General features: G+C 71.6%; 2 protein-coding genes and 2 non-coding genes across 4 annotated transcripts in view; all 4 read right to left on the minus strand.

Annotated features, from left to right (window-relative positions):
• Positions 1-1,375: 1,375 nt before the first annotated feature.
• On the minus strand, positions 1,376-10,905 carry TBRG4 (transforming growth factor beta regulator 4). Its single transcript, XM_032686680.1, has 11 exons — positions 10,858-10,905; positions 9,869-10,298; positions 8,853-9,164; positions 8,144-8,315; positions 7,123-7,280; positions 5,897-6,007; positions 5,398-5,542; positions 4,139-4,390; positions 3,297-3,408; positions 2,699-2,813; positions 1,376-1,772 (listed from the first exon to the last, which is right to left on the minus strand). Exons 2-11 carry the CDS (start codon positions 10,259-10,261, stop codon positions 1,647-1,649), a joined length of 1,896 nt encoding a protein of 631 aa, XP_032542571.1. The 5' UTR covers positions 10,262-10,298; positions 10,858-10,905; the 3' UTR covers positions 1,376-1,646.
• Positions 3,495-3,627, minus strand: LOC116781194. The gene has a single exon (XR_004354807.1). It is a non-coding gene; the product is annotated as a small nucleolar RNA SNORA5 (small nucleolar RNA).
• On the minus strand, positions 4,673-4,806 carry LOC116781187. The gene has a single exon (XR_004354803.1). It is a non-coding gene; the product is annotated as a small nucleolar RNA SNORA5 (small nucleolar RNA).
• A 519-nt stretch (positions 10,906-11,424) lies between the features above and the next one.
• Positions 11,425-24,744, minus strand: part of LOC116788791 (SCO-spondin-like) — a 30,281-nt gene continuing 16,961 nt past the window's right edge. The window contains exons 38-65 of the mRNA XM_032691963.1: positions 24,494-24,649; positions 23,960-24,139; positions 23,590-23,712; positions 23,042-23,096; positions 22,800-22,928; positions 22,268-22,359; positions 21,679-22,173; positions 21,081-21,244; positions 20,342-20,508; positions 19,951-20,051; positions 19,666-19,809; positions 19,331-19,584; positions 18,789-18,987; positions 18,271-18,438; positions 17,891-18,022; positions 17,467-17,743; positions 16,847-17,002; positions 16,726-16,775; positions 16,301-16,465; positions 15,785-15,895; positions 14,967-15,108; positions 14,100-14,536; positions 13,352-13,641; positions 12,727-12,822; positions 12,598-12,658; positions 12,381-12,511; positions 11,889-12,039; positions 11,425-11,447 (exon numbers count right to left, since the gene is read on the minus strand). Of these exons, the coding sequence (XP_032547854.1) occupies positions 11,425-11,447; positions 11,889-12,039; positions 12,381-12,511; positions 12,598-12,658; positions 12,727-12,822; positions 13,352-13,641; positions 14,100-14,536; positions 14,967-15,108; positions 15,785-15,895; positions 16,301-16,465; positions 16,726-16,775; positions 16,847-17,002; positions 17,467-17,743; positions 17,891-18,022; positions 18,271-18,438; positions 18,789-18,987; positions 19,331-19,584; positions 19,666-19,809; positions 19,951-20,051; positions 20,342-20,508; positions 21,081-21,244; positions 21,679-22,173; positions 22,268-22,359; positions 22,800-22,928; positions 23,042-23,096; positions 23,590-23,712; positions 23,960-24,139; positions 24,494-24,649 (4,649 nt within the window). The remainder of the gene's footprint in view (positions 11,448-11,888; positions 12,040-12,380; positions 12,512-12,597; positions 12,659-12,726; positions 12,823-13,351; positions 13,642-14,099; positions 14,537-14,966; positions 15,109-15,784; positions 15,896-16,300; positions 16,466-16,725; positions 16,776-16,846; positions 17,003-17,466; positions 17,744-17,890; positions 18,023-18,270; positions 18,439-18,788; positions 18,988-19,330; positions 19,585-19,665; positions 19,810-19,950; positions 20,052-20,341; positions 20,509-21,080; positions 21,245-21,678; positions 22,174-22,267; positions 22,360-22,799; positions 22,929-23,041; positions 23,097-23,589; positions 23,713-23,959; positions 24,140-24,493; positions 24,650-24,744) is intronic.

A 24,744-nucleotide genomic window follows, 5' to 3' on the forward strand; every position in this document is an offset into this window, starting at 1 on the left:
TGGGGCGCGGGCACGCCGAGCGCTGCCAGGGCCTCCCCGGGCACTGTCACCCCCCCGGGCACTGTCACCCCCCCGGCACCGTCCCCCCCGCGCTGGCACCGAGGCCGTGCCCGCGCTGCCGGTGCCAGGCACGGGCACGGCCCCAGCGGTGACTCAGCAGCTCCGGCCCCGCCGGGCCCCCCCCGTCACCGTGTCCCCCCCCGGGGTGGCCGGACTGTGCCCCCCCGTCACCGTGTGTCCCCCCCGGGGTGGCCGGGCCGTGCCCCCCCCTATCACCGTGTGCCCTCCCCCCCTGCCAGGCTGTGCCCCCCATCACCGTGTCTCCCCCCCGGGGTGGCCGGGCCGTGCCCCCCCATCACCGTGTGCCCTCCCCCCCAGCCGGGCCGTGTCCCCCCCGGGGTCCGGAGGGGTCCCGGGCCAGGTGGTCTCTAATCCGCCCCTAAAGCCCTTCCCGGCCCCGGGGCGTCCCCCCCGAGGGTTGTCCCGAGCCCCCTTGTCCCCTCCCCGTGCGGGGACACGTGGCCTGAGGGACACGGGGACACCGTGGGGGCTCCACGCAGGAGAGACCCCCCCCAAACCCCGGCGCCCCTCGGTGCCCCCTCCCCTCTGCCGCTGCTCCCCGACCCAGCCCGGGGCCGGCCCTGGCCCCATCCCCGTCCCCCTCGGGGACAATCCCGGGATAATCGGGAATAAAGGCCAGGTGGCTCCTGACCCCGATCCCGGCTCAGACCGGCGGGCACGGGGAGAGGGGGATGGAACGCGGGGGGGGACACGGGGGGCGGGTCCCACCCAGGAGCGGGCACTGCCACGTGCCACCAACACTGGTGTCACCCGGCAGTGATGTCACCTGGCCCCAGTGTCACCCAGCAGTGATGTCACCTGGCCCCAAGGTCACCCATCCCTGATGTCACCTGGCCCCAAGGTCACTTCACTCTGATACCTACTGGCACTGATGTCTCCTGTCATTAATGTCACCTGCCCCCAGTGTCACTCAGCTCCATTGTCACCTGGCACTGATGCCAACTGGCCTCTATGTCACCCATCCCCAATGGCACCTGTCCCCAATGCCACCTGTCCCCAACGCCACCCATCCCCAATGTCACCCGTCCCCAATGTCACCTGTCCCCAGTGCCACCCATCCCCAATGTCACCCATCCCCAGTGTCACTCGTCCCCAATGTCACCCATCCCCAATGTCACCTGTCCCCAGTGCCACCCATCCCCAATGTCACCTGTCCCCAATGTCACCTGTCCCCAATGTCACCCATCCCCAATGCCACCCATCCCCAACGCCACCCGTCCCCAATGTCACCCGTCCCCAATGTCACCCGTCCCCAATGTCACCCGTCCCCAATGTCACCGTGCCCCAGCCACCGTCCCTGTACATTTGGGGTTTATTTGAGCCGTTTGTGACACAGAGCAGCGATGCTGGAGCCACTTGGGGACACAGTGACCTCGCTGTGGCCACCTGGCCCCACCTGGGCACAGTGACCCAGCGATGTGGCCACCTCAGTGTGGTGACGTGGCCACCTGGGCACGGCGGCTCGGCCACCTCGGCGTGGTGACCCGGTGACCTCGGCGTGGTGACCCGGTCACCCTGGCACAGTGTCACAGCCCTCTGGCCGGGGGAGGTGGCCACGGGCAGGGCTAGGCAGCCGTGTTGGGGGCCGTGTCGGTGGCCATGTCGCTGGCCACGGCCTTGGCCACCTTGTCCCTCAGGTAGGACACGCGCTGCCGCTCCAGCTTCAGCTCCAGGAACTCGTAGTGGGGCACCTGGGGGGAAAGGGGTGACAGGAGCCAAGGGGGGCCAGGGCTGTCCCCACCCTGTCCCCACCTGGGGGGCCCAGCTGTGCCCCCAGCACGCCCTGATCCCCGGGGGCCCAGCACCCACCTGGGGGTCCCAGTGCCCGCCCAGGAAGATCTCAACACCCACCTGGAGGGTCCCAGAGCCCACCTGGGGTATTCCCAGTGCCCACCTGGAGGATCCCATCACCCACCCAGGGCAGACGGTGACGCTGGAGGTGGGTGACAGTGATACCAGGGGCTGACAGTGACACTGGGGGGTGACACGTGGCTGTCACCCCCCCCCAGGGCTATAATTACCCTGGGGGTTTAACCCTGGCTGACCCCGTGGGATCAGCTCTAAGAGCTCGTCTGTGTCACCTCCCTGTCACCCCCCTGTCACCTGGCAGGTGGCCCAGGGGGATCACAGTGGCTCATCCCCGCTGAGCCCAGGGGAGGGAGGAGCTGGCAGCCCCCCAAAGGTGTCTGTGCCTTCATCCCCACAGAACCAGGTGTGCCCAGGTGGGCGATGGCACCCGGCTGGTGTCACCAGGGTGTGGCCACAGGGACTGTGCCCTGGGCTGGGCACAGGTGAGGCCACACCTGAGTCCTGGGGGCACCTCCCAGGGTGGGGGTCAGGCTCTGCTCCCAAGAGGGAACTGGCTCAGATGGCACCTGGGGACGTTCAGGTGGCTTTGGGAAGTATTTGGGGAATGTTTTCGGAACGTTCCTCCTGGAGAGGGCCGGGGGGGGGGTTTAAGTGCCGTGTGGATGTGGCACATGGGGACAGGTCAGCGATGGCCCTGGCAGTGTGGGGACACACAGGGGGTCTGGGGGTGCCCGGGGGGTGCCCAGCCCATCATTCCCAGCCCATCATTCCCAGCCCAGCACTCCCACTGCCAGCATTCCCAGCTCACCTCCACCAGCAGGAAGCCGGCCCTGCGCAGGTGTCGCCGTGCCAGGGCCCCCCGGCCCAGCAGCTCCCGGCCCCGCGAGCTGAACTGCGGGAATTCCCAGCGCAGGAACGCCAGCCTGGGCACAGGGACAGGGACACCGGGCTGAGCACACCCCCCAGCCCTGCCTGGGCACTGCTGTCCCTCTCCTGCCACCTCCTGTCCTCCCTCCTCTTCCTCTCCTTGTCCCCCTCCTGTCCCCTCTTCTCCCCCTCCTTCTCTCCTTGTCCCCCTCCTGTCCCCTCTTCTCCCCATCCTTCCCTTCCTGTCCCCCTCCTTGTCCCCCCCCCTCCTCTTCCTGCTCCTGTCCCCCCTCCCCCCCTTCCCCCCACCTCGAGTAATCCCCCAACCCTCTCCACCTCCTGGTCCCCGGGGGCAGTGCCTTTGTCCCCTCCTGTCCCCCTGTTCTTCCTCCTGCCCCACTCCTTGTCCCCCCACTGTCCCCCTTCTGTTCCCCACCCACCTCCTGGCCCCTGGGGACAGTAGCTTTGTCCCCTCCTGTCCCCTCCCCACCTCCTGGTCCCCAGTGGCAGTGGCTTTGTCCCCCCTGTCCCCTGCCCACCTCTTGGCCCCTGGGGGCAGTGGCTTTGCCCCCTGGCAGTGGGGCAGGTGGGGGGCAGTGAAGTCCCCCACGGGCAGGGGTTTGTTGTCGCTGTCCAGCACCACCTCGGCATCTGTGGGGACAGAGGGGACACGGGGGACGTGGGCACTCAGAGCCACGCTCAGGGGGTCAGGGGGCTCTCCCTGACCCTGGGCAGGGACGTGTCCGTGGGGGATCCGTCCCCCTGTCCCACGGGAGGGGACAGGGGGCACTCGGAGCACGGAGGTTGCTGTGGCAGCCGGTGGCCGGTCCCCGACACGGGGGGACAGGGACCGAATTTGACTGGGCTGCGGGGGGTGACAGGGGGTGACAGGGCTGGGGCACAACAGGGGAAGGTGACAGGGCTGTGACAGGGCTGGGGGTACCTGAGAGCACCTGGGGGTGCCCGGGGCAGGTGACAGGGCAGGGGGAGCTGGCAGGTGACAGAAAGTAGCAAGGCTGCAGCTGTCCAGGTGAAGGTGACAGGGCTGGGAGTACCTGGGGTAACTGAGGAAGGTGACAGGGCTGGGGGTGTCCAGAGGTCCCCGGGGCAGGTGGCAGGGTTGGGGGTGCCCAGGTGAAGGCAACAGGCCCAGAGTACCCAGGGGTACCTGGAGGTGCCTGGGGCAGGTGACAGGGGAAGGTGACAGGGCTAGGGGTGACAGGGGGTGCCAGGGTAGGTGAGGGGGCTGGGAGTGGCAGGGGGTGGCAGGGGTAGGTGAGGGCTGGGGGTGCCCAGGGCAGGTGACAGGGCTGGGGGTGGCAGGGTTAGGGGTGGCAGGGGGTGCCAGGGCAGGTGAGGGGGTGGCACAGAGGACTCTCACCGATGTCCCAGCCGAACACCGTGTGCACGTCGTAGCGCCCGAGGTCGCGGCCCCCCAGGGCCCCCGGCAGCGCCTCCCGCAGCCCCTGCTGCAGGGGGGTGGCCTTGTCCTTGTCCTTGTCCCTGTCCCCGTCCCCCCCCAGCGCCTCGGGGGGCAGGAAGGGCCCTCGGTAGCCCGGGGTCTCCAGCCGGGCCGTGGCGTTGATGTGCACGAGCTTCTGCCACGAGCTCTGCGCCCGCGGGGACGTGTCACCTGTGGGGACAGAGGGGATGTGTCACCTGTGGGGACAGAGGGGACGTGTCACCTGTGGGGACAGCGGGGACAGCTCGGGGGACACCCACAGCATGGGGGGAATGGCCTCGGGAGAACCAAGGGAGGGGCACGTGGGATACTGGGAATGCTCCTCCTGGAGAGGGCTGTCCAGCCCCGGGGGTGGAGGGGGCAGCTGGGACACGGGCTGTGTCCCCAGGGGTGGGGGAACAGGTGAACTCCAGCACCTGGGAAGCCCTTCCCAGCCCCAAGCGTTCCCTGATCTCGTGTCTCCAGTGGGATTCACCCCCCAGGTCTCACGGACGGGGACCTGGGGCTCGTGGGCACAGAGGTTGCTCTGGCAGCCGGTGGCCGGTCCCGGCCATGGGAGGGCAGGGACCGAATTTGACTGGGCTGCACCTGTCCAGCACCACCTGTGGGACAGGTAACCCCCCCCAGCACCACCTGTGGGACAGGTAACCCCCCCCAGCATGACCTGTGGGACAGGTAACCCCCCAGGGACAGGCAACCCCCCCCAGCACCACCTGTGGGACAGGTAACCCCCCCCAGCATGACCTGTGGGACAGGTAACCCCCCAGGGACAGGTAACCCCCCCAGCACCACCTGTGGGACACGTAACCCCCCCCCCAGCACCACCTGTGGGACAGGTAACCCCCCCATCCCCAGGGCTGGAGCTCCTGGTGGATCCCTGGGTCCCAGCTGGAGGGCCCAGCCCCGTGTGGGTCCCTCACCCCCCCTGTGGGTCCCTGACCCCCTCTGTGAGTCCCTCACCCCCCATGTGGGTCCCTCAGCCCCCCTGTGAGTCCCTCACCCCCTCTGTGGGTCCCTCACCCCCCATGTGGGTCCCTCAGCCTCCCTGTGAGTCCCTCACCCTCCCTGTGGGTCCCTCACCCTCCCTGTGAGTCCCTCACCCCCCCGTGGGTCCCTCACCCCCCGTGTGGGTCCCTCACCCCCCCGTGGGTCCCTCACCCCCCGTGTGTGTCCCTCACCTCGGAGGCGGGTGTGGAAGTCGGGGTTGAGCACCTGGCGCAGGTAGGGGGGCCGGGCCTGCTGCAGGACACACAGTGACCACACCAGGTCCGTCAGCACGTGAGGATCCAGCTGCTGCCCCTGCCCCTGGAGCTGCTCATGGAGCTGGGACGGGAGAACACGGAGGGAAGCTCGACCACAGCCACGGGGGTGCCCGGGTGTCCCCGCTGTCCCCCAGGGTGCTGCACAGGGGAGGCTTTAGGGCCCCTCTCAGGTGATCCCTCGGTCCCTCAATCCATGGACCCAGCCATCCAACGCCCCCTTCCCCGTGGGAATGTGCCAGGAGAACACCCGTGCCCCGAGGACGGGTGAGAGCTGGGGGGGCTCTGCCTAAAGGGGGGGCTGGGAGGGATTCGGGACACGGAAAGGGGGGGGATTTGGGGACGGAATCCATGGCTGTGGGAAGTCTTTGCCCCCACCAAGAGCACCCCAGAATCCCGGGATTCCCAGGGAAGTCACCATGGTGAAGAATTCCTCGCCGGAGCTGGGCTGGAAGTTGAGGCGGGCGAAGGACACGACGATGGCACAGAGGTGGGCAACAGACATGGCCTGGGTGTTATCCAGGGAATACTGAGGGGAAATGGACATGGCCCAGGTGTTATCCAGGGAATACTGAGGGGAAATGGACATGGCCCGGGTGTTATCCAGGGAATACTGAGGAAAATGGACATGGCCCGGGTGTTATCCAGGGAATACTGAGAGAAAATGGACATGGCCCGGGTGTTATCCAGGGAATACTGAGAGAAAATGGACATGGCCTGGGTGTTATCCAGGGAATACTGAGGAAAATGGACATGGCCCAGGTGTTATCCAGGGAATACTGAGGGAAAATGGACATGGCCCGGGTGTTATCCAGGGAATACTGAGGGAAAATGGACATGGCCCAGGTGTTATCCAGGGAATACTGCGGGGAAAACGGGAGTTTGGGGAGTCTGAAACGGCACCAGGAGGGAACAGCGGTAACACGAGCCAGGGACACCTCCTGGGTGGGGAGATGGGAGTGAGGGAGCCCTGGGGTTTTATCCAGGTACAAGGGGAAGCTCTGGAATACCCCGGATTGGATGGGACAAAGCAGGGGGATGACTGGGAGGAACTGGGAGAGAAGCAGTATAAGGAAAAGCTTGGAAACACTGGCCAAAGACACACCCCAATGTGAGAAAACAGGAATGAAGCATCATTTGGTGCTTCCCTGGGGTTTTATCCAGGTACAAGGGGAAGCTCTGGAATATTCCTGCATGGATGGGGAAGTGTACAAGAGATGAACTGGGAGGAAACTGGGAGAGGAGCAGCACCAGCACCCGGGGCTGGAGGCTCTGGATCAAGCTGAATCCGGAAGAAAATGATCCCCAATTCCTGCTGGGAAACGGGGACACAGCCTGGACAGGTGAGGGGTCCCCATTGCCCCCCTCTGCCCCCCAGACAGGTGAGTGGAACCTCCCACCAGCTGTGCCCCCCCAGTCCCTGCTGGGAAACGGTGACACCACCCCTGACAGGTGAGAGGAACCCCCAGACAGGTGAGTGACCCCCCCCGATAGGTGAGAGGAACCCCCAGACAGGTGAGAAGAACCCCCTCAGACAAGTGAGTGCCCCCCAGCCAGGTGAGGGGAACCCCCAGCCAGGTGAGTGATCCCCCCTGACAGGTGAGGGGAACCCCCCAGCCAGGTGAGCAGCCCCCCAGCCCTCACCTGTGCGATGCCCTCGGCGAGGGGGCGGCTGAGCCAGCGCAGGGCAGCGAAGGAGCGGGCACAGCGTGACACCTGGGCAGGTGTGAGAGCCCCCAGGTGGGGCTGCAGCTCCAGGGACAGCCTGTGCAGCACCTGGGGCTGCTGGAAGTTCAGCTTACCTGGGCAGAGGGGCACGGCTGAGGGCGTGGGGGCACCTGTCCCCCAGTGCCCCCACCCCAGCCGAGCACCCCAGGTGAGAGCTGGGAATGGTCTCCTGGACAAGGGAAGGCTCCAGGGAGACCTTAGAGCCCCTTCACACAGAGTGTGCCTGGCACCAGTACAGACCAGTACGAGTCACCTCTCAGACCAGGACAGACTGGGAAGGCCTAGGGGTGGGGAATCCCCCCCAGCTACCTGGTGCCTTGGGTGGAAACACCCCCAGTTCACCTGAGCTCAGGGAGGAACTGGGGTCACTGGGGGGGACTGGTGTCACTGGGGGGGACTGGTGTCACTGGGGGGGACTGGTGGCTCTGGGAAGGACTGATGGCTCTGGGAAGGACTGGTGGCTCTGGGAAGGACTGGTGGCTCTGGGAGGGACAAATGGCCCCAAGTAGCCCTGGTGTCTAAAGGGGCTCCAGGTGTGCTGGGGATGGAGGTGGGACACCTGGAGGGGCAGGACACCTGGAACAGGCTCACACTGAACTTCCAGGTGTGCTGGGGATGGAGGTGGGACACCTGGAGGGGCAGGACACCTGGAACAGGCTCACACTGAGCTCCCAGGTGTGCTGGTGTTCGTGCCTGGAGCACACAGGTAACGTACACCGCCCCTGTTCCACCCCCAGGATCGGGATATCCCACTGGAGAACAGCTCCTCGGGCTCCCTGGATTCCCTTCTCCCACCTGGCTGGAGAACAGCCCACGGGAAGGTTTGGGACCCCAAAGCTCACCCGGCTGCCCCCACCTGCCACCGGCCTGGGTGGTTCCCAGCCCCGTCCCACGGGATCCGTGCCCAGCCCCGTGCCCAGGCGCCCCTGGCACTCACTGTAGGCGAAGAGCAGGTCTGTGAGCACGGGCAGCCCCAGCTCGGGGGGTTTCTGCAGCAGGTGGTAGGACAGTGCCCGCAGCAGGGGCACACAGCGGCGCTGCTGCAGCGCCAGGGCCACGGCCATGCGCCGGATCTCATCCACATCCAGCTGCTCCGCCAGCTCCAGGGCCTGGGGACACAGGGCACAGCTGAGAGGGGATCCCCTCGGCATCCAGCTGCTCTGTGGGCCTGGGGACAGGGACAGGGCACAGCTGAGAGGGGATCCCCTCAGCATCCAGCTGCTCTGAGGCTCCAGGGCCTGGGGACATGGGAGATGGGGCACAGGGGACAAGGGAGAGGGGCTCCCCTCAGGGTTGATCTGCTCCACCAGCTCCAGAGCCTGTGGAAAGCGGGGCAGGTGAGGGGGAGCAGGTGAGGGGGGATCCCCTCAGGATCAAAGTGCTCCATCAGCTCCAGAGCCTGGGACAGGAGGACAGGGGAGATGGGGCACAGGTGAGGGGGGATCCCCTCGGGATCAAAGCGCTCCATCACCTCCAGAGCCTGGGACAGGAGGACAGGGGAGACGGGGCACAGGTGAGGGGGGATCCCCTCACGACCCAACTGCTCTGCCAGCTCCAGAGCCTGGCACGGGGGTGACGGGAGAGGGGGGAACAGTGCCCAGGTGTCCCACGTGCCCAGTCAGTGCCCGGGTGTGCGCAGGTCCCACCTTGTCCTCCAGGCGCTCCATGAGGGCGGGTGCCAGGTGTCCCACCTTGGCCATGAGCGTCACCACGGTCCGTGTGCCCTCCAGCTCCGTCCAGCGCAGCTCCAGCTTGCGCAGCACCTCGGGCAGGAGGGGGCTGTCCCTGTGCCCCGCCAGGTGCTCTGCCAGCTGCACCAGCTGGCGCAGGGGGAGCCGCCGCAGCCGCCACAGCACCTCCTGCTCCACCGAGCGGACCTGGCGCCCGGCACGGGGCAGCCCCAGCGCGGGCAGCGCCCGCAGCACCTGCACCAGCGTCACGTTCCACACCTGAGAGATCTGCGACAGGGACACGGTGGGACAGGTGTGCCACGCCCGGGACATCAGGGACAGGGACAAGGTGGGGCAGCTGGGGACACCTGGGACATCGGGGACAGGGACAGTGTGGGACAGGTGGGGACACCCAGGACATCGGGGACAGGGACAGTGTGGGACAGCTGGGGACACCCGGGACATCTGGGGACAGGGGACAGGGACAGTGTGGGACATCTGGGGACAGGGACAGTGTGGGACATGTGTGCCACACCCGGGACATCTGGGGTCTGGGGACAGGGACAGTGTGGGACAGAGGTGGAACAGGGGCACCAGTATCATGTTCCACACCTGGCAGATCTGGGGGACCCAGGGGACAAGTCCAGGTGAGGGACAGGGGCGGCAGGTGAGGGACAGGGGCGGCAGGGGAGGGACAGGGGCGGCAGGGGAGGGACAGGGGTGGTAGGGGAGGGACAGGGGTGGCAGGGGTGGGACAGGGGCAGTAGGGGAGGGACAGGGGCGGCAAGGGAGGGACAGGGGTGGCAGGGGAGGGACAGGGGCGGCAGGGGAGGGGGGTTTGGGGCACGGCCCGTCCCACTGAGCCCCCCCGGGTGTGCTCTGAGCAGCCAGCCAGGCGCTGCAGTACCCAGGGCCCTGCAGAGTTGTGCCCCAGCCCCTGCCAGGTGAGTCCCAGGGGGCAGGCACACCCCAGACCCCCGTGCCCGTCCCACCTGCCCGTCCAGGGTGTCCAGCAGCCGCAGCAGCCGGGGGTCCCCGTGGATGGCCGGTGCCTCGGGGTGCCCGTGGGCGAGGCGGGCGAGGCGGGCGATGGCCATGCCCGCCAGGTTGCTGCTCAGCCCGTGCCTCCCGCACAGCTGCAGCAGCTCCTGGGGGTCGCTGGCTCCCTGGATCAGCTCCCGGAGCTGCTGCTCCGGCCCCTCCTCCCGCGGCTGTGCCTGGGGGGTCTCGGCCCACCGGGGGGGGCCGGTGCGCAGGGAGCGGGGGGCGGCCGCGGGGGGGGCCCTGCCCGGGCCGGGGGCGGCCCCGGGGGGCGGCCGGGGGAGCCCGCGGGGGCCCGGGAGCAGCAGGCGCCGGCAGCACCGGCGAACGAGGTGTGCGGCCATGGGGGCACGGCGGCCGTCAGAGCCACATCCCGGGGGGCTGCAGGGGAAAGGGAGCGCTTGGAACTGCCCGGGGGGGAACCGGCCCCCAGACTCCCCCAGCGCTCCTCGGAGCCGCTCTGGGGGGTCTGGAACACTCCCAGTCCCTCCCCAGGGATGCGGTCCCACATTCCCAGTGCTCCCAGTATCCCCCCAGTAACCCTGAGCTGCCCAGCCGCTGCCCGGGATGTTCTCCACCGGAGCCTCCCCGGATCACACTCTCCCGGGGATATTTTCCCTCAGACTCTCACCCCCCCGGTACCCGGACACCCCCCCGACCCTTCCCCTCCATCCACCCGTGCCGAGCCCCCTCGGTCCCGGTTCCCCTCCTCGGTCCCCGGGTCCCGAGCACCCCCGGGACTCTCCCTTCGGGCCCCCTCGGGCCGAGCCCACCCCGCACCGCGGGGCCTGGTTCCCGCTCCGTCTCTCCCCCCGGGGCCCTGCTCAGCCCCGCGGGCCGAGGCCCCCCCGATGCCGTTCCCCTCCACACTCCCGTTCCCCCGATCCCCCCGGCTCCCGGTTCCCCCTCAGTCCCGATCCCATTCCCGTTCCCCTCTGACCTCTCCCGCCCCAGCCCCGCGCACGGGCCGCCACCGAGGCGCGCGGTGATGACGTCACCGCAACGCGCCCGCTCCGTGCGTCATCAGCCGGCGCCACGTGCGGGGAGGGGCGGGAGCGGAGCCGCCCCCGGTACCGGGGGCCTCTGGGGGGGGTGTTCCCCCGTGCTCCCAGTGCCCCCCAGTGCTCCCCCAGTGCCGCTCGGAGACCCTCCCAGTGCTCCCAGTGACCCCCGGGTGCTCCTCCAGTGCTCCCCCAATGAGTTCCCAGTGCCCCCCCAGTTCCTCCCAGTGCTCCTCTCCCAGTCCCCAGTGCCTCCCAGTGGCCCCCCAGTGGCCCCCCAGTGGCCCCCACATTTCCCCCCGTGCCCCCGAGGGGGTCGTGTGTTGCTGATCAAATATCGGTTATCGATCCCTGTGCGCTATTGATCGTTTATTGGCATCCATAACAAACTCCCCGGGGCCGACACGGGCGGTGTGTCCGAGAGGGGGATGGGGTGTCCGGGGGGGCTCCTCGGGAGGGTCCGAGCTCGGGGGGCTCCTCGGGAGGGTCCGAGCTCGGGGGGCTCCTCAGCGCCGGGTGAAGTCCCCTCCTGCGGGACAGGGGAGTTCAGGGGGGCCCGGGGCGCCTTGGGGTTCCCCTCCCCAGCCCCTGCAGCCCCCCAGCTACCCAAGGCCCCCCCCAAGACCCCCTACCCCCGAAGGCCTCGCAGTGGCAGTGTGTGATGCGGGGCTGTGTCCCACCCCTCTGCCCGGACACCCAGGACCTCCCTAGGATCCCCCCGGCAGCCCCTCGACCCCCCGGGACCCCCCTACCCCTGCAGGGCTCGCAGTGACACTGGGGGCGATGCGGGGAGCTGAGTCCCCCCCGTGACCCTCCGGAATCCCTCGGGACCCACCCCAGGACCCTTCAGGAACCCCCCGTAGGACCAATCCCCAGGACCTCCCCCCGGGGTCTCGCAGTGGCACTGGGCGATGCGGGGCTGTGTCCCCACCCCCAGGACCCCCCGGGCCCCCCCTGTGCCCCCCCGGACCCCGGCAGGGCTCGCAGTGGCACTGGGCGATACGGGGCAGCAGCGCGGGCCGGGGGCGGCCGCGGGGGCAGGGCAGGAGGAGGGGGCGCACGGGCCGGGCGGGGTCCAGGCGGTAACTGCAGCACTCGCACAGCGACCGCACGTACGGCTCCTGGGGGGCACGGGGGGGTCACACAGACCGGGGGGGTCACACAGACCAGGGGGAACCCCCGGGCACCCCCGGGCTCCCCGCACAGCCCTGCAGCCCCCCCGCCCCCTGGCCCGAGCCCCCCGCCCGGGCTGCGCAGAGGCGGCTCCTGGGGCGGGGGGGGTCACACGGATCTGGGGGTCTCACCCGACCCCCCCCCACCCCCGAGGGCTGAGAGTGGTGCGGGGGCGACACCCCCACACCCGGGGGTCCCACTCCCCCACACCTAAGGGTCTCGCTCCCCTCACCCGGGGGTCCCACCGGTCTCCCCCCTCCCCCGGTGGGTCCCACCAGCCCCCCCGCACCTGAGCGCTGACGGCGGTGCGGGACCGACACCCCCCCGCGCAGTAGGTGACGCGGACGCCCCGCAGGACACACGCGCCTTTGGCGATGGTCCGGAGAGCCGTGAGGAGCCGGCACGGCCCGGGGGGCTCCTCTGGGGGGTGGGGGGGCGGCGTGAGCGGGGGGGGGGGCTGCCAGGGCCGTCCCCTCACCCCGCGGTCCCCAGGTGCGGGGTCTCACCTGGCCACTCGTCCCGGCACACGGGGCAGCAGCTCCCGGGCTCCCGCACCGGCTCCGTGCCCTGCGGGGACCCCGCGCTCAGCCCCTGACCGCAGGGACACCCCCGCGCCCCCCCGGGCCCCCCCTCACCTCCGGGCAGGTGAGCGCGGGACAGGTGGTGGCACAGGTGACACGTCCCTCGGCGCAGCGGCAGGTCCCGCACTGCTCCTGCCACTCGCTGTCGGCCTGGGGGGGGACAGGAGCAGGGACCCCAAAACACGTGTCAGGGACCCCCCAAAACACGAGGTAACTTCCCAAACCCGAGGGATCCCCCCAGCACGGGGTGCTCCCCTAAACATGGGTCAGGAACCTCCAAACACGGGTCAGGGACCCCCCTAAAGCACGGGGTAACTCCCCAAACCCCAGAGATCCCCCCAGCACTGGGTGCCCCCTAAATACGGGTCAGGGCCCCCCCACAAACATGGGGTAACCACAAACACGAGGGATCTCCAAACACAAGGAACCCCCCAAAAGGGATGAGGGACCCCGAGACACAAGGGACCCCCTCAGAAACGGGGGATACACCCCCGGACACGGCGTCGGGAACCCCCAAACGCGGTAACCTCCCACCATGGATCAGGAACCCCCAAACCCAGGTCAGGGACCAACCCCAGACACAACCCGGGACAGAGACACCCAAACACGGGATGTTCCCCTGAACATAAGGGAACGCCCCCAGCCCCAGCCCCGGGTCGGGCCCCCCCGCGCCGCTCACCGCTCGCACTCCGCCGCGGTGGCGGCACCCGCAGCCCCCCGCGCTCACGCACTGCCCGGACTCGTTCCGGTACCGCCCGGGGCCGCAGGAGCAGCGCGGGGCGGGGGACGGGAGGGTCCCGGGAGTCGCGGGGGTCCCGGGGGTGCTCGAGGTGCCGGGGATGCCGGGAGTTCCAGGGGTCCCGGGGGTGCCGGGGGTCCCACCACAGGTGCCGGGGGGCTCCGCCAGGTCGTGGCAGCTGCGCTCGCAGGCGGGGCCGGGGTCCAGCCAGACCTCACCCGGGGGGCAGCCTGGGGGCACCGGGATGGCACCGGCACCCGGCCCTCGCTCCTTCCCGCTCTCCTCCCTCCATCCCTCCCTCCCCCGGCCCTCGTTCCTTCCATTGCCCCGTCCCCTCCATCCCTCCCGTCCCCTCCTTCCATCTCTCTTTCACTCTCTCCCTCCCTCTTTCCCCCCGACCCTCCGGTCTTTCCTCGCTCTGTCCCTCCCCCCAACTCTCCGTCTCTCCATCCTTCCGTCCCCCTGTCCCTCCCTCCATCTCTTTCCTCGTGCCTTCAGACCTTTATCCCTCCTGCTCTCCCTCCCTCCATCCCCCCCTTTCCATCCATCTCCCCATCCCTCGATTCCTCCCCCCGTCCCTCCCTCCATTCTCCCGTCCTTCCATCCCTCCATCCCCTTTCCCACTCCATCCCTCTCTCCATCCCCCCAACCCTCTCTCCTCTCTCCCTCTCCCCGTGCCCCCTCTCACCGGCACAGGGTTGGGGGTTACACTCCGCCGTCTCCTCCCCGGGGGTCTCCCCGCACGGGGACCCCCCCTCGGGGCCCTCCCGGCACTGCCGGTGCCGTGTCCGGGTGCCACCGCCACAAGTGCGGGAGCAGCGGGACCAGGGGGACCAGGGGGACCCGGCGGGGGACGGGGGGGACACGGGGGACAGGGGGGACACGGGGGACACGGAGGACGCGGAGGGTGAGTGGGACCAGGGGGACGCGGGGGCAAAAAGGGGGGACGTGGGGGTCGTAGGGGACAGGGGCGACGAGGGGGACAGAGCGGACACGGAAGACTCCGGGGACCAGGGGGACACGGGGGTCACAGGGGCCGCGGGGGACAGGGGGCTCGCGGGGGTGGCGGGCCCCGGGGAGGGACACGCCAGCGCCGGGCACGTGAGGGTCCCGTTCCCGCAGGTGCTGCGCGGGGGGACACGCGGGTGTCACCGTCACCGCACCCGGGGCTGTGCTGTGCGGCACCGCCACCGTCCCCGGCCCACCGTGTCCCCCCGCGTTTGTCCTCCTGTCCCCGTGCCCATCCCACCGCCACGGTGTCCGTCCCCCCGTGCCCGTCCCATTGTCCCCGTCCCTGTCCCGCCGTGTCCCCCGTGCCTGTCCCGTTGCCACCGTGCCCATCCCAGTGCCCCCGTGTCCATCCCCCTGTCACCGTGCTCGTCCCCAGAGCCCCCGACTGCTGCGTCTGTCCCATGTCACGGTGCCCACCCCCCGTGTCCCCCCGTGTCCCCCCAACCGCGTCCATCCCACCGTCCCCCTCCCCAGCCGTGTACCTCCCCTGTCCCCCTCCCACACACCGCGGCCCCTCCGTGTGTCCCCCTGCCGTGTCACCCACCAGTTGTGACACCCGATCTGGGTCGCCCCCCCCGGGGGCACCTCTCTGCTCCCGTTGCCCCCCCCGGGGGTCCCGCAGCGGCACCGGCCCAGGGGGACGCAGTGACCGTCCTGCAGCAGCTGCCCGGGGGGGCACCGGCACCCTGAGGGGGCACAGGGGGCACTGGGACCCTTGGGGGGACCATCGGCACCCTGGGGGGGCACAGGGGGGCACTGGGACCCTTGGGGGAGCCATCGGCACCTTGGGGGGGCACAGGGAGGCACTGGGACCCTTGGGGGAGCCATCGGCACCCTGGGGAGGCACAGGGGGGCACTGGGACCCTTGGGGGGACCATCGGCACCCTGAGGGGGCACAGGGGGGCACTGGGACCCTTGGGCGGGGCATCGGCACCTTGGGGGGAATGGGGGGAGCACTTGGACACTTGGCAGGCGCTGGGACCCTGGGGAGGCACCCGTGGGTGCTGGGGGGGCCACCAACACCCTGAGGGGGGCATGAGGGGACACTGGGACCTTTGGGGGGCATTGGGAGGGCAGAGGGTAACCATAGGGTCTGGGGGGGACACCCATGGATATGGGGGGCACGGGGGGGCAACCACGGGTGCTGGGGGGGCACGGGGGGACACAAGAGCACCCATGGGTACTGGAGGGGGCCACTGGGACCTGGGGGGTGGCACCAACACCCTGGGGGGGCACGGGGCGGCACTGCGGGCATGAAGGACCCGGGGGAGCCCGTGGGGGCTGGGGGGGTACTGGAGTCTGGGGGGGCACGGGGGGGCACCCCCGGGTGCTGGGGCAGCCCCCCCCGGTGCGGGACCGTACCTGGCTCGCAGGGGCCCTGCAGACACAGCACCTGTGCCCAGGTGTCAGCGCAGCTCCGGGGGCACCGCCCGGCACAGGCACTGCGGGTCCGGCCCCCCCCGCAGCCCGGCCCTGGGGGGGCACGGTACCCCCTCAGCACCCCCTCAGCACCCCCGGGGGGGCTGCGTGCGGGTCCCAAGGGCGCAGGGGGGGCCAGGGGCGGGGGGCCCCAGGGTGGGGGTACCGGAGGGGGTTGACGGGGTGGAGGGACCACAGGGTAGGGGGGCCCCAGAGAAGGGGTTACTGGGGTGGGGGTCCCCAGGGTGCTGGGGTGGGGTCTCCCAGAGGGGGGTTACTGGGAGTCCCCAGGACACGGGGGGTCCCTGGGTGGGGGGTTGTAGGGGGGTGGGGTCCCGGGGTGGGGGGTCTCTGGGTGGGGGGGTTACCGGAGGGGTGTCCCGGGTTGCGGGGTGGGCAGTCCCTGAGGTGGGGGGTCCCAGGGAGGGGGTGCCCCTGGCGGGGGTGCCCGGGGGTTACCGGCACAGGCAGTGGTGTTGCAGCTCTCGCTCTGGGTCCGGATCCCCCCACACGCCCGCCCGGGGGTCTCGGGGTTCAGGGGGTGCCGGTGGCGCAGGCGGGACCCCCCCCCACAGGGGTCTCCGCAGGGTCCCCAGGGCCCCCAAGGACTCCAGTCACAGGGCTCTGGGGGGCGCGGGGGGGGCACCGGGGTCAGCAGGACTCTCAGGACCCCCCCGGACGCACATCGCCCTCACGGCCCCCCACAATCCCCAGAACCTCGCTGACCACCGGGACCTCCCAAGACACCCCACAACTCCCCGGACCCCCTAGGACCCCCCCCGACCCCCCCGCCTCCCCGCAGGACCCCCCCCCAACGCCTTGTGTGACTCCCCTGCCTCTCCCAGCACCCCCCGAAACCCCCGCCCCCCCCGAGGCCCCCATACCGGCCGCACACGGGGTGTCCCAGCACTGGGGTCCCTCGGGGGTGCAGGTGCTGCGGGAGGGGGTCACGCGATGGGTGGGGAGTCCCTGGAGACCCCCCCGGCCCTCCAGCCCCCAACTCACCACTGCCGGCAGGGGCCGGGGGTCCAGTACTCGCCCAGCCCCCGCTCGCCCCCCCCCCAGGGGCACAGGGGGGGGCAGGGGGTCTCCTCGCACCCCCGACTCTCCTCCTGGGGGGGCCCGCAGGGTCTCCCCCCGCTCTCTGGTGGGATGGGGGTCCTGGGGGGGCACGGAGGTCACACAGAGCACGGGTGTCCCCCCCACTCCCGTGTCCCCCCAGCCCCACGTCCCCCCCATTCCCGTGCCCCCCCTCCAATGCTGTGTCCCCTCAAGTACCTCTGTGTCCCCGAAGTGCCCCGTGTGCCCCCCCAGTGTCGTGTTCCCCCCCCAGGTGTGTCATGTCCCCCCGAATGATCCCCACGGGTGACATGTGTTCCCCCCAGCGTCGTGACCGTGTCCCCCCCCGTGTTGTGCCCCCCCCGGTGCCGTTTGTGCCCCCCAGTCCCGTGTCCCCCCTCCAGTTCCGTGTGCCCCCCCCAGTGCCAGGTGTGTCCCCAAGGTACCCCGTCCCCCCCTCCCCGTTTCCCCCTCCAGTCCCGCGTGTCCCCCGTCCCATTCCCCCCCGACCCCCAAGTCCCCCCCGCGTCCCTCCCCCTGCCGTGCCCCCCCCGTGCCCCCCTCACCGGTACCGCTCCTGCCGCCCCCCCCCGCAGGTGACACTGCAGGGGCCCCACTGGCTCCAGCGGCTCCAGGCGCAGGGGGCGGTCCCGGGGGGGCTCCCGGGGGTGGGAGTGGGGGGGGGACACCCCCCGGGGGTGCAGCGCAGCCGCCCCCCCGCACAGGTGCAGTTCTGGCACCCCCGGGGGTGCCCCCCGCCCCCCGGCACCCAAAGGTGCCCCCCCGCGTCCAGGCACTCGCACAGCGCGGGGGGGACGCACCCCCCGTCCTGCTCCAGGGTCCCTGGGGGGGCAAGGCGGGGTCACAGGGGGGCGGGGGGGGGTCTGGGGGCTTCGGGGAGGGTTGGGGGGCTGAATGAGGGGTCAGGATGGGGCACGAGGGGGCACAGGGGGGTCCTGGGAGCGCACGGGGGGGTCCGGGGGGACTCACCGGGGGGGCAGCGGCAGCCGGGCTCGCAGGGGGGGCCCCCCCCGCAGGACACCCCCTCCTGCAGGTCCCGGCAGCTCCGTGGGCACTGGGTGGCACAGGGGGACAGGGTCTGCCCGGGGGGGCACCGCGGGCCTGGGGAGGGGGCACAGGACCCCCATCAGCACCACCGACCGCCCCCGGGACCCCCCAGCCACCCCAGGGCACCCCAAACCCCCTCCCAGCGGGTGGCACGGGTACCCCGGGGGCACCGCAGGCCGGGGGGGGCACCGCCAGCACCCCGAGAACTCCGGGACCCCCCCGCTGCCCCCCAGGACCTCCTGTTGCCCCCGAGCCCCCCGGACCCCTCCAGAGCTCCCAGGGCCCCCCCAGCCCCCCCGTACCGCAGGGTCGGGGGTTGCAGACCCGCAGCTCGTGTCCCCCCCCGGGGCAGGGGCTCCCCCCGTTTTTGGGGGGGGGTCGGGAGCAGGAGCGGCTGCGGACGGAGCGGCCCCCCCCGCACGTGACGTCACAGCGCGACCAGGGACCCCACGGGGACCACGCGCCGTCCACTGCGGGGGGACACAGGGGGGTGACCCCCCGATCCTCTCCGGGCCAACTCCCACCCCCCCCGAACCACCCAACCACCCCCCGGGAGTCCCCCGACCCCCAGACCCCCTCCGAGAGCCCCGGCCCCCCCATATCCCCCCCCCGGTCTCCCCAGAGTCCCACCCAGCCCCCACCCTCCAGACCCCCCGTCCCCCCTGAGCCCCCCAATCCCAGCAGAGCCCCCCCTCCCCAAAGCCCCCCCCATCTACAGCCCCACAGAGCTCCCCAACCCCCCCCGTCACACCCACTCCCCACTGCCCCCACCCCCTCCTGGCCCCCCCATAGCCCCCCCGTGCCCCCGCGCCCCCCGCACCCCGACACGCCGTCACCCCACACGGGCGCCGCTGCTCGTGGCCCCCCCGGATCTGGGGGCACCAGGAGCCCCCCGGGCTGGGGGGGGTGAAGGCCCGGAGCCGCCGCTGCTGCCCCCCCCCGCAGGGCCGCGAGCAGGACCCCCAGGGCCCCCAGGGGGTCCACTGGCACGGGCAGGGGGGGGGCCACGCAGGGGGGGGCTGCGGGGGGACCCCAGTGTCAGTGGGACCCCCACAACACCCCCAGACTTCCCGCTGTGGGTGAGGACCCTCCAGAACCCCCTGATTGCCCCCAATAGCCCCCCAGACCCCCCAGACCCTCACAGTGGGGCAGCTGCAGGGACCCCCAGACCCCCCCAGACCCACACAATGGGGCAGCTGCAGGGACCCCCAGACCCCCCCTCAGGACTTCCACAGCCCCCCCCAGCCCCCTCAGTATCCTCCCCCACAGCCCCCCCTCCCTTTGCACTGGGGCAGGTTGCAAGGACCCCATAACCCCCCCCAGCCCCCCAGTCCCCTTCCCAGTGGGGCCGGTTGCAGGAACCCATAGATTCTCCAGACCCCCATATCCCCCCGGCCCCCCAGACCCACCTTGGCAGAGGGGCAGGTTGCAGGGTCTGCTCTGGGTGCTGCCCCCCTCCCCGCAGTGCCCCCCCCCGCAGTCCCGGCGGCGGCTCCGGCTCGCGGGGGTCTCGGGGCGGGTGCAGGTGTGGGAGCAGGGACCCCACGGCCCCCACGGCCCCCACGGCCCCGCCGGGACCCCCGCGGGCCCCCCGGCCTCCTCCTCACCCCCGGGCCCTGCGGGAACAGCCGGTCAGGGGGGCGGGAGGGGCAGAGACCCCCGGGGTGGGGGGCGCGGGGGGGTCAGTGGGACCTCACCTGGGGCTGTGGGGCTGAGAGCTGTGGGGCTGAGATCCCACGTGGGGCTGAGATCCCACGTGAGGCTGAGAGCTGTGGGGCTGAGAGCTGCTGTGGGGCCGAGATCCCCCGTGGGGCCGAGATCCCCCGTGGTGCCGGGCTCCGCTGAGGGGGGAGAACCAACCGAGTGACATCATCTGCCCCCCCCAACGGGGCTGGGGTCGTGGGACCCCCCGGGTTGGGGCCCCCGGGAGAGGGGCCGGGGGGGCTGTGCCCCACTGGGACCGGGGGGGGGCCGTGACCCACCGGCGCAGGGGGGGCTCAGGCAGGTCGGACTCTCTGTGGGGGTCCCGGTGCAGGGGGGGCTCCCGGGGGGGGCACAGCGCAGGCGGCCCCCCAGGCAGGTGCTGGGGGGGCAAAGGGGGCGTCAGGGGGGTGCAGGGGGGACGGGGGGTACCAGAGGGGGGGGCCGTGGGGAGGGGTTGTGAGTGGTGGGGAAGGGTCGTGGAATGGGGGGAGGGAAAGACGGGGGGGTCCTGGAGGGCGGGGAAGGGCCGGGGGGCGGTGGGTGATGGGGAAGAGGAGGGAGAACACGGCGGGGGGGGGGGGGGGAGTAGCAGGCGATGGGTGGGGAAGGGTCGTGGGGAAGGGTCCATGAAGGTGGGGGGAAGGACCCCCGGGGTGTCCCCACTCTCACCAGCGGGCACAGCCCACGTGGACGGTCCCGCCCGGCGGCAGCTCCAGGATCGGGGGGTCCCCAGGGGGGGTCCCAGAGGGCTCCGGGCCGGGGGGGGTCCCGGTGGGGGTCCCAGGGTCCCCCCCCCGCAGCAGCGCGGCGGGCACCGAGCAGGGGCACTGCTGGGGCTGAGCACGGGGGTGGGGGGCGCCCGGGGGGGCACCCAGGGACCCCAAACCACCCCGGGGGGCACCCAGGGACCCCAAACCACCCCAAGGGGCACCCACCGTCCTGGAGGACACCCATGGGGCACCCATCTCCCCATAGAACCCCCGGGTGAGCCCCCACCACCCTGGGGACCCCCACCCCAGGGACCCCCCCCCCAGTACCCCGGGGGGCACCCATGACCCCCCCAGCCTCCGAGATCACCCCTGTGAGTCCACCCCACTCACCAGGGACTCCCCGACCCATGGACCCCCCCCACCCAGGGGGGCACCCACGGCCCCATAGAGCCCTCACGGAGCCCCCCTGGTGCCCCCACCCGTGGAGCACCCACGTAGCCCCCGTGGACCCGGGGAACCCCCACCCCAGGGACCCCCAACCACCCTGGGGGTACCCAGGGATCTGCGGGCCCCGCCCTCACACCCAGGACCCCCCCCCGCCAGTCCCCTCTCCAGGTTTTGGGGGAGCAACACCCCTGGGGGGGGACAGGAGGGATGGGGGGGCAGCACTCACGGGGGGTCCCCTGGGGGGGTCTCACCTGCAGGCAGGTGCGGTGGTGCAGGAAGGTGCCGGGGGGGCAGTGACACCCCTCCTGACACCCCCCCGCGCACCCCACGGCCCCGCCCAGGTGGGCGCAGCTCCGGGGGCACCCGGAATCCCCCCCGCACTCGCGGAACGTCCGGCCGGGGGGGCACCCGGCCTCTACCCCCCCCAAAATAAACCTCAGTACCTGGGGGCACCCGGCTTCTGCCCCCCCCAACACAGATTCCCCCCTCAGAGCCTGGGGGCTCTGACCTCTGCTCCCCCCTCAAAAAAACCCTTTGTACCTGGGGGCACTGACCTCTGCCCCCTTCCTAACCCCCCCATTCCCCCGGGGGGCCCCCCCTCTGCCCCCCAAAACACCCAGCTCTGTGCCCCATGGGCAGGGAAGGGGTGTGGGGCGGGGTGTGGGGCAGCGCGGGGGGGTCTCTGGGGAGGGGCTATGGGACAGATCAGCTCTGGGGGTCGGGGTCTGGGGGTCGGATCTGTGGGTTGGGGGGTCTCTGGGTGGGGGTCTCTGGGTTGGGGGTCTCTGGGCTGGGGGACTTTGGCTCAGATCTCGGGGGGGTCTCGGCTCGGGGTCCCCCCGCACTCACCGCGACACACGTGGCTGTGGCAGCTCTGGCTCTGCAGCGCCGGCCCCGGGCACGGGGGGGCTTCACAGCCCCGGCGGCGCCAGCGCTCGCCCCCCCCGCAGGGGACACTGCAGCCGCTCCAGGGGCCCCACGGCGACCACCGGCCACGGGGGGGGGGCGGCACCCCCGGGGACTGAGGAGATTCTGTGCCCCACGGCGACCAGCGGCCACGCGGGGAGTCCGTGGGCTCTGGGGACTCCGAGGGCTCCAGGACCCCCAGAGACTCTGGGACCCCCGGCTCCGGGGACTCCGGGACCCCCGGTGAGTCCGTGACCCCCGGCAGTTCCGACGACTCCGGGATCCAGGGGGATTCCGTGCCCCACGGTGACCCCCCCGGCGAGTCCGGGGCCCACGGAGACCCCGCTACCCACGGTGACTCGGGGGTCTCTGTGCCCCACGTCAGCCCCGTGCCCCACGGCGCCGCGGTGCCCCCGGGTGCCCCCGCGCTCCCGGGCTCTGGGGACAGACGGACACGGGGCACTCGACGGGCCGCGGTAGCACTCGGGGGTCCGGGGGGTCCGGGGGGTCCGGGGGGGTCCGGGACACGTACCGGGACCGCAGGGCTCGGGGCAGCCCCGAACCTCCCGGGGGGTCCCGGCGCAGGGGGCACCGCCGGGCACGGCCGCGGGGTTGGTGGGAGACCTGTGGAGAGCGAGATGTGGGGTAGGACCCCATCGCCGTGGGGCAGAGACCCCCTCGGTGTGGGGCAGGGACCCCCATCCCTGTGGAGCAGAGACCCCCTCGGTATGGGGCAGGGACCCGCCATTGCCATGGGACAGGACCCCCCTCACTGCGGGGCAGGGACCCCCCATTCCCCTGGGACAAGACCCTCTTGCCGTGGGGCAGCGACCCGCCCCGTTATGGAGTGGGACCCCACAGCCCCCCCACAGCCCCGTGGGGCAAGACCCCTTCACTACAGGGCAGGACCCCCTGCTGTGGGGTAGGGTTAGGGTCTGACCCCGTTCTGGGTCAGACCTCCCTCAGTGGGGCAGGACCCCCCCCCCGCTCAGGGTCAGACCCCCCGCTCTGGGTCAGACCCCTCATTATGGGTCAGCCCCCCCTCAGTGGGGCAGCCCCCCCACCTGAAGCGCTGCCGGGTCCCGGTGCCGCAGTCGCAGCGGGTCCAGGGGGTCCAGCGCGACCACCCACAGGGTTCAGGGGGGGTCCGACTCGCGGGGAGCCCCAACACCCCCGCGGGTCCCCCACACGCGCTGGGGGAAAACGAGGGGTCATCCCAAACCCTGGGGGATCCCCAACAACCGCGGGACCCCAACCCCGGGTTTTGGCATGGGGAGGTTTTGGGTGTCGGGGGGTTTTGGGGTACCCGGGCTCGACGCAGTCGCGCCCCCACAGCACCAGCCCGGGTGGGCACCGACAGCCTGGGGGTGGGGAAATATGGGGGGCTTCAGTTTCTCCTGAGCCTCCTGAACCCCTAAATTCACCCCCATTCCCCCGAGAGCTCCTCAGCTCCCCAAGTGCCTTCCGAGGCCCCCAAATCCCCCCAAGATCCCCTGTGCCCCTCCAAGCCTCCCCCAGACCACCAAGACCCCTACCTCCCGAGCCCCTCAAGACCCCCCTCCCAACCCCCTCCTCATCCCCCTCAAGGGCCTCCCAGACCCCCCCCGTGCCCCCTCCCAAGTTCCCAAGTTCCCCCTAAATCCCTCTGCCCCCCCCCAATCCCCAGGTCCTTCCAAGCCCCCTCAAGACCCCCTATGGCCCCTCAGGTTCCCAGGCCACTCCCAAATCCTCCCAATACTCCCCCTGCCCCCCCCCCCCGCCCTACCCAAGTCGCATCCCCCCCCCCGGAGACCCCTCAAGACCCCCCGTGCCCCCCAACCTCTCCCCCCTCATGCCCCTCGTGCCCCCCCCGACCTTCCTCACAGGCCCCTGGGCACGAGCTGTTCCCACTCGGGTCCGCGCAGGTGGGCGGGCAGGGGGGGACCCCCAAATCCTCACACCCCCCCGGGGGCACCAGCAGCATCTGGGGGGGGCAGGCTGGGGGGGGCAAGGGCGGGGGGGTGAGCGGGAGGGCTGGGGGGACGTAAGGGGGATTTGTGGGGCTTGGGGGGAGACTGGGGTGGGCACGGGGGTGTTTCGGGGGGACGGGGGAAGAATTTGGGGGGCAATAGGGGGCTCAGGAATCTGAGGGCAGTGGGGTGGGCAATGGGGGGCTTAAGGACGGGGGGAGCAGAGTTGGCGGTGTCTCCCCAGCCCCCCGCAGCCCCCCCGCGCCCCCCCGTACCTGGGCCGTCCCCACAGGGCCGCAGGTTGCAGGGTCGGCTCTGCAGGGCCCCCCCCTCGCACGGCCGCCCTCCGTTTTTCGGGGGGGGGTCGCTGCAGCTGCGGCGGCGGCTCCGCTGCCCCCCCCCGCACGGGGCGTCGCAGGGGGTCCAGTACCCCCAGGGCGCCCACCCGCCCGCAACTGGGGGGACACGGGGGGGTCAGGGGGGTCAGCATCCCCCCACTGCCCTTTGGGGGGGACCCCCTGCACCCCCCAACCCCGAGCCCCCCGGCCCTTGGGGACTCCCCTGACACCCCCACCCCGAGATCTCCCAACCCTGAGGATCCTCCCCAGCCCGGGGACGGGGGTCCCAGACCGCTGGGGGGGTCCCGAGTTTTGGGGGTCTCACCCCGGCAATGGGGATTGGTTCCACCCCACGGAGGGCCCGGATCCCCGGGGGTCCCAACCCATAACGGGGGTCCCAGCTCATTGGGGGTTCCCACCCCACAGCGGGGTCCCGGCCCGTGCCGGGGGGTCCCGGGGCTTTGGGGGTACCTGGGCAGGCTCGCAGGAAGCAGACGCGGGTGTCGATGTTGGGGGGGTGAGCGCAGCTCCCCCCGGGTGGGGTCCCCCCCCGGCGTCGCAGGGCGACCCCCACCCCGCAGGAGCGGCTGCAGGACCCCCACCCTCCCCAGGGCGGGGGGGCGCAGCCTGGGGGGGATGGAGAGGGCAGCGTGACCCCCATGTGTTGGGGACCCCCCCCGCCCCTGAACCCACAATCTTGGTGCCCCCCCAAATCCCCAACC

Source organism: Chiroxiphia lanceolata, chromosome 1, assembly GCF_009829145.1.
Source record: "Chiroxiphia lanceolata isolate bChiLan1 chromosome 1, bChiLan1.pri, whole genome shotgun sequence".
Taxonomy (NCBI): domain Eukaryota; kingdom Metazoa; phylum Chordata; class Aves; order Passeriformes; family Pipridae; genus Chiroxiphia; species Chiroxiphia lanceolata.